This window comes from Excalfactoria chinensis, chromosome Z (assembly GCF_039878825.1).
Source record: "Excalfactoria chinensis isolate bCotChi1 chromosome Z, bCotChi1.hap2, whole genome shotgun sequence".
NCBI lineage: Eukaryota > Metazoa > Chordata > Aves > Galliformes > Phasianidae > Excalfactoria > Excalfactoria chinensis.
The window spans coordinates 35,238,949-35,251,457 of record NC_092857.1 but is presented as its reverse complement, the minus strand read 5'-3'; the positions used below and the strand labels follow the sequence as shown (position 1 = coordinate 35,251,457).

The 12,509-nt window shown below is 38.0% G+C and overlaps 1 protein-coding gene across 3 annotated transcripts in view; it reads right to left on the bottom strand.

Annotated features, from left to right (window-relative positions):
- PCSK5 (proprotein convertase subtilisin/kexin type 5) overlaps positions 1-12,509 on the bottom strand; it is a 257,001-nt gene that overhangs the window by 69,426 nt on the left and 175,066 nt on the right. For all 3 annotated transcript variants that reach the window (XM_072358970.1, XM_072358971.1, XM_072358972.1), the window contains exons 14-17: positions 6,246-6,389; positions 4,320-4,422; positions 3,590-3,783; positions 1,540-1,624 (exon numbers count right to left, since the gene is read on the bottom strand). In XM_072358970.1, the coding sequence (XP_072215071.1) occupies positions 1,540-1,624; positions 3,590-3,783; positions 4,320-4,422; positions 6,246-6,389 (526 nt within the window). The remainder of the gene's footprint in view (positions 1-1,539; positions 1,625-3,589; positions 3,784-4,319; positions 4,423-6,245; positions 6,390-12,509) is intronic.

Below are 12,509 nucleotides of genomic sequence, written 5' to 3'. Positions count from 1 at the left end.
TTGGGATACAGGTCTCCCGAGTCCCACCCAATGTCCTGTCAACTGATATAACTTTGACAAGAAAATCTTTGAACCACTAGGGAATATAAAATGCACGTCCTGGAGGTGATGCTGATTTCTGATTTGTCACACCCACGCAGATGATGCTCCTTGAAAACATTACCAAAAACCAGTCTCAGCTGGCTAATAGTGTCCATATAAACACTAAATATAAGTCACTTTTAAAATATTTGTTTCTCCTTCTTTGCTCAGAGATTACACTTGCCTTTCTCCAGTGGTCAGGTTTGTGTTCCTGAGAAATACAGAAAATGTGGACACAGCTATGACAGAGACCGTGTCCTATAAGGCCACAAATATGCAATCTCGGGTATTCTGCAATATATGCCAACTGTAGGAACTTCTGAATTGCTACATTACTAAATGGATTTCACAGATACATAGAAAGCCATGCTGAGTCTGTTAAAATTCTCCAAACCCTAACTGGGATTGAAAATTTAATTACATTTTAAAAGGGAAGCAGATACTCGTATTTCACAGAAACTGTAAGCAGACCATACTCAATCCTATGCTTTCCTTCCCATTAGATCACACTTCCTCTTCAAAGGGTCTCATTTATTTATTTGTTTGTTTGTTTGTGAAGAGAAAAGATATATTTGTAATAAAAATTGTGCAGGCACTCTCAAAATAGAAATGCAGTGTTATAGAAATGAAAAATCCTTTAGGAAATGTAAAATAATCTAGTTCTTCCTGTCCTGTAAACAAACACCTTTCAGCCTTTACTACCCGAACGACAAAACTCCACTTTGACAAAAAGGAAAAGTTCAATGTCAAAACATTTCCAGAATACTGCACTCTGAAAGAAGAACCCCTACAGTTACTGAATACTGAGTTCATATTTTTTTGTGGCATAAGGCCAGCATACACTCCCTCCTTCACAGACTTTTTAAGATTTTTGACCTTAGCTGCTTGGATCAAAAGGTCATTCATTCACAAGGGATCCTGGAATGCATACTGATGCTTTGTAGGCTTTACCTATCAGTTTCAGGAATGATTGAAGTCCTACTATGAAATAAAATTATCCACCGCAGTTTAGAATAACGTGCACACTATATCGTAACAGAATGGTGCCTGAGCTACTCGAGATAAGTGAACGACTGGATGTATGAAGAAACACAATAAAGATAAGAAAATAGTTTCTAACTATCACAGGAATGAATCAAAGATGAACATGACTCATCACCTCTACCTCTAAAATAATCCTTGACTGCCACACTGGAGGTCAAAGAAGTGCATAAGTCAGTTTTCCACGTGACTGTGGCTTTTATTTTACCCAAAAAGAAAGGCCTTTCAAAAACCCTCTGTTGGCCAAACTGGCACACAGCTGCATAATAAAATACCATGTTACAACCTAGACATCAACGGAAATCATGAAATGGGGGGCAATTAAAGTTTAAATAGTTATCTAGTATTCTTAACCGTACATCCAGTCTCATTAGCCTCTTTGGGTATTGCATTTAGTGACAGCCATCTTTTCCTTACCTTAGCCCATGTTTGCATTCTGTGCAGATCTGGAATTCAACACATGTCTTACAGTTTTCACTACATTTTCGGCAAACAATCTTATCTACAAAGAAGAAAAGAAAACAGCCCAGAAAACCTTGGTCAGTGTTAATTAATAGAATTATCTGGAGATATTATCATGTGTCTTAACAGTTTTCTAGATTGAAGCCGGGAAAATAGATGAAAATGTCTAATTTCTGCCATTAGGTTTTTCCTTCAGACAGCAAATCTATTCATAAACACTATTTTCATTATGTTACGTCTGCAGCCTCTGTGGAAATGTCATGTTCCGAGGTCGTTCAAAAATCTTTGTAAATGCTTTATATTTAAATTAACTATTTGCAATATGGACTTAAATTGCCTTTTCATACAGTGGTTCAAGCACTAATGACTGCCATATGTTCCAGAAACTATCCTGCAATTTACTTTTTACACTTTACATGCAAATAGTCTGTCCTATCTTACATGTATTGGTGTTCAAAGAGACAGTTTTTATCTTAACAGAGTTGAGACATAATTTACCTAACATCTGCCTTTTCATCTCAAGGGCTTCTTACTTTAAGAGAAGTCTCTGAGATGCAGTGCCATGTAACTCTCTGAGAAAAACCTGGAGGTCCCATTCTCATAAATTTTCACTGACACATCTTGGTTGGGTGGAAGGGAAATCCCTTCACTGTAGTTCTCATACAGTGGCAAATGGAAAAATTAGAGTAGTACCTGCTTTTACTAATCCTCAAAAATGAACAGACAGCTTCATGGCACAGAGAGCAAAAGGTTAGGTATCTACGTAGGTCGCTCCGAAAGTAATGCCTCCTATTTATTTCCATGGAAACTACAACAGATACAAAGAGCAAATAACACTATTTGATAGAGAAAATTCTTAGCTACAAAATACTATTTTTCAACACAGTCACTACAGTTAGCTGATTCAGATAGATGAACTGGTTGAGATGTTTCTTGGCCATCTAGAACATGGCTTGTCTTTCACATCACTGCTGCCACTGCTGAAATGCACCACCCCCCAACTCACTGTGCTCAGACCTACTGTTTGGTTTCCACAAGCGTTCAGCAAATATCAATGAATGTCAGTTGGTGCAACTTTTTCTGCATGGAGAAATTCAGTTCCACCCCTTTGCTTCATTCTCAGTTCCGTGTCAGACGCCACTTGTCAGACTGCCCCTCTGTTGCCATCTGTCACACAGCAACATGTAATAGAACATTGGTGCAAAGGTTCAGACTCTTCTGTCCTACCAGCATCTTCTGCCTCTGACATTGTGGGTCAACATAATAGAAAAGGAGGCATTACATTCGGAGCAACCCTTGCTCACAGCTTGCACTTGAATCAAGCACTGTGAGCACGTCGTTTATATTTTAAGCATGTGTCTAAAGCTAACTGAAATCCATGTAGTTTAAGTGTATGTTTGAATATATGTCCAACTTTGCTACCCAAAGTTGGAAATACAGTGTGGCAACCTCAGGAGGAAATGGAAGTCCACATTTCATGTGGCAGAGAACAACTGCTCTTGAGGAGTTACCACTCAGGTCAGAAACCTGCCTGAAACATTAATTGCAACCACCTCTTCCACCTGAGGAGCCTACTTTTTTCAGATATCCAGTTCATTGGTTATTTTCTCAGCTGCCTCTTCTACATGGTGTCACAGCATTCCCACAGCACGGGAGAATGGGGAATTGGAATGCTTCACATTCACAATGTGGATGCTGCCTTTCCCTTCTGGAGCAGCAATAACCTGCTTCGTCCTGCAGCTGACTGTGCTCTTAGACTGCCTTCTTTCTGCTGGTTACTCCCATTCACAACGACAAATGAAATCCTGTCTCTAAGCATGATTTCTAAAATGAAGACAGGTTAATTTCTGAGTAGATCCTTGATCACACTTAGCAACACTGTAGTAAGAGGAGTAGGATAAGAGATAGATATATTCAACATACTTTTCCTGTTTAACAGTATTCCATCAGCCTCCCCAGATCAAATTCAGTAGCCCGCAATAAAGAAATAGTAAGTAATACTAACTCTTATCCAGGTAAAACCCATCGGGGCAGGTGGTAATACAGCTATTGGTTACTTCATTCAGGTAGTAGCCAGATTTACAGGTCATGCACTGGTCACTATGGCCTCCAACACAGGTTTCACAATTGGGTGAGCATTTTTTACAGCGTTTCTTGTCTGCATTGTAGTGACCAGGTGGGCAGGTCGAAACACAGATCCTGCAGACAGCAGGGAAGAGAAGGCAGAATCGTTAATGAAATAACCTGCCACCACATTCCTGGACCATGACTGCAAAGCAGAAGTATTTCTCAGCATTGCTGCTTTTGCAATGACCACGTGTTTTCTAACGATCATGTAACCCTCCGCAGCATTGCATCAGGCTGTTTCTGCATTTTTTTTTTCCTACAGCATATGCTGTCTCACTGGCAAACACCTCAACAGACAGTCACACTGTACCATTCTTGACCATCTACATCTTCTCCTGTTTTATTCAAATACAGTCACTGAAGTTGTTGTTGCTATCACAGTTACACACATATAATCTCTTACCAAACAATGAGGAAATAATCAGGGAAGACTGTTTGAGTGCTGTACTTGAAATTCTGATTAGTTGTTTTTTTTTAACTTCTAAGAAAATTTGTCAGAATCAGAGGAAAATAAATAATCCATGATAATAATCCAGCAAAGAGAAAAGTAAGTTAAGATTCATACTAAGGAATCTATAAAGTGAAGATTTTTTAAAGTTTGGCCTTACCGTGTGTTGTTCTTAGATTTGTAGTAGTAGTGAAGACAGTCAGTACAGTGATCTGGTCCTGGCCCATCACACCCTACTTTACTGCATTCTGCATTACATGGACCTGTATTAAAAGCAAAATACAAGAAAAGAATTAAAACTTCTCCTTTGCTACTTAGCACCCCTTAAAACATCCTATTTTAATGCAGAATACAATGACTGTGTTATTGTGTATTTGAGTTTATGTCCAAACTGTAATTTGACCATATCGAAAGGAGAAGTTTTTTAATATTTGAAGATCTTTGCAGATACTGGCCTCAGTATGTGTTCACACTGATACATAATGTTTAACAGCCACGGCATCCTCTGTGCAATCTATCAGATACGATTTCTGGATCCAAACAGTCCCTTTTCTAACGACTACCAAATCAATCCAAATTTTATCTAGAAACATGCAAAGGCTTCTGAAATTCATAATGTGAAATGATTAGCAACTTATCACAAGCTTATCACAAGCAAGTCAACATAATCACCAGCTATCCTAGTCAACAAATGGGCAGGTGGTCCAAATGGCTACTGCAGCAGAAGTGATTCAGCCCCCAGTGGCCAGAATCACCTCCCTCTGTGCTGCTACATGCTGTAAAAGCCTGAATAACTTTTGCTTATTAGCAAGTCCTTCAACTCATCCACAGTCACGTTTACACTTTCCAAATAGTTCCAAGCAGCTAGAGGATGAGAGAACCATCATTTCCTGCCTTTATTTAGGGGACAAGGATGTATGTGAACTCTCAACTATGTCAGGACCATTGCCGTACGGTAAATGAAACTTCTAAGCTTTCCAGAAACCTTTACATGGCTCTTTATATCAAGTAAACAAAAGCGAGTTCATACAACAAAAGTGTAACAACCTTTACAGCAGAGACAGCAGTGTTTTGTCACCTATCAAAACAAGGGGTTGAGCAGTTCTCAAGCAAAAACAGGAACCATGCGTCTGACAAACTATGACAGGAGACTGTAATAACAGAAACTTCTAAATTGAACACTGCGCTGCTAGCCTGCAGGAGTTATGCCTCAGATTCATCAGCACTAATCATCTAGGTAAAGCTATCAACACTGTTGGAATGCATGTAAGAATACTGCCAACCTGACTTACTCTGCAGCACAAAAAATCTAACTCTTTTGAAGCCTAATGAAAATACTGAAAAACTTCCATGGTAAAAACAAGAAACAACGCATGTAGATGCAGAATATTCTTCATATATACGTTTGCGCATACTTATACATAAATGTTTATGAAAGGTAGAGCATTCTACATAGGACGTTAACTGTAACTTAAAAACATGAAACTATCTAAAAACTCGTAAAAATGCAATGTGCATCTATAGAACTTTAAATTATGAAACAAATCATTTTGAACTCCCACTACTTCCATACTGAGAATATCCTTATGAAACTACTTTTGCAAAGTCATTCTCTTAGCACTGTGTTCTGGCTTCAGCGCATTAATCTTCCCATTTACAAATATCATAAATCCTGCATAATTGTTATCAGTTTTGCCACTGCACTTCTAACTAAGCAGACAAAATATGAATATAATATAATATAATAAATACAACCTTGCTGTTCTAGTCAGAGAAAATTCACAAAAAGCTCAATTTATTAAATGTGTTTCTGTTTGGCTATTTATTTTTGTTCACAGAAACTTTCAGTACTGCCTAATTGTTTCCCAGACACTGAAGGCCACAGCTCCTACAATGGCATCAGAATCCTAGTCTTGAACTAATGCAAGAGATCTAAAAGACATAAAACATGGAAAAGAGCAGATACTAAGTAAGCAAGTCAGGGGTCTTCACAGTGCGTGACCAAATATTGACAATACCAAGTCCAACAATTTACATATGCAGAATCACAGGGCAGTAAATGCACAGAGTGAATTAATGTACGCACCTGAATAATCATCTGTTCCATAATCTTCTGTAGGATCTTCAACTGGACTGGAGCGTACCCTTTCCACTTTTGGAAAATCATTTCTTGGTGAGTATGGCTGGATGGATGTTCCATACAGTACCAAGGACCACTCTTTCAATTTGCCTAAAAGCATTAAAAACCTAGTTTTATAAATCATTTTATATTTTCTCTGTATTATAAAATATATGACCTGTGAACAAGAACTCTGAGTAGGCATGGAAGACTTTGCTTAGTTTAGTATTGACAGTGCAATCTCCATTTCACTGGAAACTGAGAAAGCATATTTTCCTCAACCAGATTTTACACAGTATTTTTTGCACTCCCCTCTCTTGTAAGTCTAATAAAAGTCTGTAAGGGGGTACTCAATATAAACCATAAACAAAAACCTGAGGCCATATAGTTATTTGGAAAACTTACACTGTTATTCTTCAAGGAGCTTTTGCTATAGATTTCACTATTCCTCAGAAAATGAATGGTCTAGTTACTATTATTATCTAACTAGCTGTATTCTGAATTCTGACTTAGAAATGGGGTCATATTTTGTATACTATTACTCAAGAGTACTTTTTGTTGCTTTATGGAATACATCTCAATGAAGAGCAAACAAACTCTTTTAAAGTCTCTTTAATTGAACATCGATGTCCCTTTCCAAACAAGCATAATTTCTTATTTCTTTGGCCTAGTTGTTTTGCAGACACTTCATTGTCTGACTTCATCATTGATATTTTACCCTCTCAGTATCTGAGTGATGGAAGAAAAATATTTTTCTGCCTGAAGTATTAAAGTACTTTTATGTAAGTTCTGTTGTTTTTTTCTCAAGTCACGAGTCCAAGCTGTCAAAATACAAAGTGCAAATATTCAGACTTCACCTCCCTGTCCACACGCACCAGTAAATTAATTCCATGAGAAGTGTAAAAGACTCAGGTCTGAAATAACACTTTGAGTAGTGATGCGTAAAGAACTATACCTCGGCTTGAAAAGATGGAAATTAAGTTTGGACTTAACCTAGTCTCCTGATTACATTTACCTGTGTTGAAGCAGCAGGTTGTAAATGTACAACTCTCATCAGAACACTCAAGAGAAAAGAGGAGAAGGGAGCATATTTTTTTTTCTGGCTTTGAAAGACTATTTTTGGATGCTACCATGAGGCCTCCCCTCAGCCTGTGCTTTTCTTGGCTGAACAAATGAAGAGACCTCAGCTGCTCCTCACACATTCTGCCCTCCAGACAATTCACCATCTTTGCAGATCTCCTTTGGATGCCCTTTCACAGTTCCATGTCCTTCCCCTATTTTGGCACCCAGTGCGGAGATGAAGCTGCACAGCACAGAGCAGAGCAGACAGCCCCTCCCCTCACCTGCTGGCAGTGCTGGGCCTGCTGCACCCCAGGTTTGGTTGTCCCTTTGGGCTGCCAGGGCACACTGCTGGCTCTTGTTCCGCTTGCTGTCAGCCAGAGCTCCCAGATTCCCATTCCACAGGGCTGCTCTCCAGCCTCTTCCCCCACTCTGTACATATATCCAGAATTGACATGTTCCAGGTGCAAAATCTGGCACCTGCTCTTGTTAAACTTCATCTGGTGGGTGACTGTCCAGCTCTCTAATTCATCAAGATCTCGCTACACTAAGGAATCTCCTTTTGCCAAAGAATGATCACTATCTGACAGATACTAACACAGCTCTCTTAAATGATTTGTCTTGGAGTAAATAAGCTTCACAATATATGCTCTCTGTCCTTTCTGCATTTTAACTCACTTTCACAGCATATTGATTATAATATACTGGATGCAGCTGAAAACTGTTTTGTGTTGCTTCATTACTTTAAATTTTTCCTCCTTGCTATTACTGTGCTCCAATAATCACTAAACTTTCGAAGTGTTGATTTTATATGTCTTCCAGAACACTGGTAAAAGTACTGAATACTACAAAAAAATATTTGCAAGGACCCACTAAAAATAACCACAGGCACTGATGCTTCTTGGGCACAGAGTATTGTTGTGTCTGGACTTACTGGAAGGGCTTGTACTAACATACTGGCAGGAAAGTTCGGAGCTTTGACCTTATACCTAATGCAAAAGAGCAGCAAGAGGAATAATGTAGGGTCTGTCAAGAGATTAGCTGCCTTTTAAGAATGGTTCAGTAAATAGGGAAAAAATTCATGTGACTTGCCAGCAAATAAATGAAGCCCGCCTCAAGGCAGGTTTAATTTGCACAATGAAAATATTTCAATAAACAATTATGTATACATACACACTCTTTAATAATGAATAGACAAAGTGTGCACATTTATGCCAGAATCTTTCTTTCCCCATTTTTGGCTGCTTCCATCATTTTGTTTGGCTAGAATAATCCCTTACCCTGCTTGTATTTAGTACATAGCAGAGGTCCCACATTGTATGTGCAAAAGAAAGGGTGTATCACATTGTTTCACAGCAAGCACAAGTCCACTTCCATAAATTCTACAGAATTAAATGCAGAAATCACATGCACTGCTTTATGAACTGGACCCCACCATTCTTTACAGGTAACAGATGTGGCACTGCCTTGCCAGGGCAGGGATATGATGACACATTGGATTTTTGTTCTCAGTTTGATTACAGGAAAACTTCAGCTCTTAATTTTAAGACCTTTCAATAGTTAATCAAACACATGCACATGAAGAAACAAGAAACAGGCATGATAGCGATATCAGCCTGATAAACTGCAGGCTACACTGACACTATAAACTGCATGGAAGTACCTTCTGTTCACATCCTGTTCAGTGTGTAGACTAACATGACTAAACAGTACATGGCATACACTGTCACAACCTTCTGAACTGACACGTTACTGGACAAATTTCATCAAGAGGTAAGAGTAAGTCCAGGAAGCTAAGAGACATATTACTAAATACTATTCAATGAACCAGGATCCAAACTCATAACGAGACTACAACCTGTGAAACTGAAGTGCATATAAACAACTAACAGGTCCAAATAAATGATTTACATTGTGGTAAAAAGAAACTAAGGAATAAATTCTCCTGTATACTTCCTTGAGCTTATGAGCTTTCTTCCTCAGCTCAGCTGTGAAGTTTTACTTTTCTCCACATCCCCAAGCCTTACTGTCACTTTTCTTCTAGTGGCTGAAGCAAAAGATGATCAGCCCAATATGATTAGCCACCACAGAAATGAGAAGATTATATAGAAAGAATAGAAAATAAAAAATTATTAAGACCTATACAGTGAATCATACTGAAAGAGGAGCATGCAGGAATAGTATAAAGCTGGAAATGTATGTGGTGTTTTGGTGACATAAAGGGGCTATGACAGATGTCTGGCAGATAGCCCAGATGAACAGTTTGCAAAATGGCTCTGTTCTAGGTTTCAGTGTAGGGAGCACACCAGGACAGAGAAAAGTGTGCAACAGCTGAATTATGTTGCTCTTTGGCTCTTCTTCATGCCTACTGGATTAGCCGTTGGGTTCTGCAGTATGCACAAATATCTACCCTAACTTGTCCTTTAGGCTGCAGAGGTTCCTGGCTGCTTTAGGATTACTAAGTGCAAGACGACTGAGTTGCACAACATTGATCTTTGTCTGTTTTCCTTTTAGTAAATTATGACAATCAAATTATGTAGTTGCCGTTTCTTCTATCAAATTCAAAAGCATTAAAATCAGCATAAAAAAATCAGCATAGTTTGGTTCTATGCAGTCTATGATTACTTTGCCAAATACCTCTTATGAGTATCCCTTTTAGTGTACTGGAAACTTTGCTCTGCACTTCCTTGTGCAATTAATGCCACTTAGCTAAGAACCTTTCATCAATGTAAAGCCAGAGTGAGGAAACAGTGATGCAGATAAAACGAAGCTAATATTGCAGAACTGACAATGTTATTTCCTTTCAGAGCCCTGGAGGATGATAATCAGGCTTTATAAAACTCTGTGCTTACAGTTAACCACTGGAACATATAATAGATATTTAGACAATACTAACCACCTTGGAGTCCTTGTGAACTTTAACAAGAAGTTTGCTGCTGAACAATCTTGAAAGTAACACTGGTTATGTTGGTCTTCAGTATGGACTGCTGCACACTACATTACATACCAGGTTTTACAGAAAAATGAGTTATGATTGCTAGTTTAGCATTCTGAAAAAAAATCAGGATATGCAGACAACTGAGAAAAGCAACAAAAGAACTTGATTTGGTGGCCAGACAGGCAAAAAGACTTTTTAAAAAGCAGAGAGATTGCCTCTCTGCCCATCTGCTGCATTAAACAGAACACAAGTCAGCTAATGAAGAGCAGAACTAAAGAGCTAAAATTCTTATTCAGTTCCATCTGTTTCAACTGCAGTTGAGTGAAGCTGATCTATGTTTTAGATTTTTTTAGATGGAAAATCAGCACTTCCATTTTGTCATAATATTGAAATGAGAAGGTTTACTTTTGTACAAAGAAAACTGTAAAAACGCAGCTGAGTTTGGCCTATTATCCACTTGGAATAGGAAGGAGACTGGACAAAACCATGTTCTCACATTAGAATTCCTCCTGTGCTCTAGCTTCCAAGTCACAGTGGAAATAGTCACGCTGAGTTTGCAAGCTTCAGGAGAGCCTGGATGATGCCCTCCTGGTATGACTGTCTCCTGTGAGAGAGACATGTTTACCTTGAACAGGTGAACTGCACATAGCCTTCTGACCAATGTGAATAATTCAACAAACCGAAAGAAAATGTATTCCATCTCTATGTCTGGTTGCAGAAATATTAATGGGCATATATTGGACAAAGCTAAGTTGACACGACTAATATTACTTAATCTTCCACATTTTAAAACAGGGAGATTTTAAGAATTTCACTTTTTATCCACTGTTTCTTTATGTATATAGATGAAGATATATCTGAAGATATATTTCAAGTTAGCATCTATTTCTTAAAATTCAGAACGCATTTTTAGCAAATAAAAAAAATAAAAAAAAAATCCTGTCTGCCATTTAAGTTTACATACCTGAAATGTAAAGTACCTCATAGTTTGCTGAATTATAAATTAATTCTACTGCTAATGTCACTGTTGTCCTAAATATGTTATTTTATAGCACAATTCCACAATTCTTATAATTAAGTTTAAGCTATCAGAAAGCAGAAATGAACTAGATTTGTCACTTCCAAAGAAATATGATCACATTCTGACTTGCTATCCAATCAGAGTAAGTGTTAGTTTAGAGGAAGAGATAAATACATTACAATATATCAGTTGTGTATACCTCTCGTACCTTTGTTTTATTCGTGTCTTTACTTGTTTAAGTGATATTTACCCTTTGATTGTTTTTATTAAAGGTTTTCTACTTTTCTTGATGTGAAGCTCCAAAGGAAAGACTGTGATCAATATACATGCATAAACAGCGCTACTTTTGTCTGCATACAATGTATCTATTTCAAAATGTTTTTTAAGGTTGAAAGTTCCCGAAGGGGGATCTATATATTCATTGCTCGAAACCAGCGAACAGAAGTAAGCATTTACTCCTGTCTCTTTGAGAACTCTTACCTCAGTTTCCAAGTCTTTCAAAGCACTTATACTGAAGCTGGTGAATGAAGTTGAGCAGCACAGTGGGAATAAAAAGCAGAGGAGGAATGTTTGTTGCCTCAAAAATTCTTTGTAAGAGTGTAGTTTGTAAGCAGACAACTGTGAGATCTCAGCATTTTGCCTACACACCAGAGCATGATGCAACCTACCAGTGCAGCAAGCCATGAATTTCTTTCTGCTGTATAGTGAGATTTTCAATTTATATACATTGATAAATGCCACTCTTTTTCTTGTGAGTAGGATATAAAACACAAAGCAAAGAAAAACAACATGGAAATAAATCCTTGGATTCTGTCTCAGCTATGAGAGAAGCTGGAAATTTTACTCTGGGCTGTTCTAGGTTATGTGGAAGAATTGTCTGAAAACTGTAATCAACAACCAGGAAAACAAATACCTGCATTAGAAATACTGGAACTTCTTTCAAATGTGGCATTTGCAGTTTTCGTACCTAGTAAAATTAGATTTCCATTAAAGCACCAACTTTGTTAACTTGTCATTTGGCATGATCTCACTCTAAATGTCCAAATATCACTTTTACATTTTGAGGCTGTAGATCATCTGAGGGCTAAAAAGAGGCAATTTACCCTTCAGAATGTGAAGTTATCTTTGGAAATCAAAAGAAAGTTCAGAGTAAGGGACAACCATATCTTAAAGAGCAAATAACAGCAACATAAAAATGAAGAGCATGCTGATA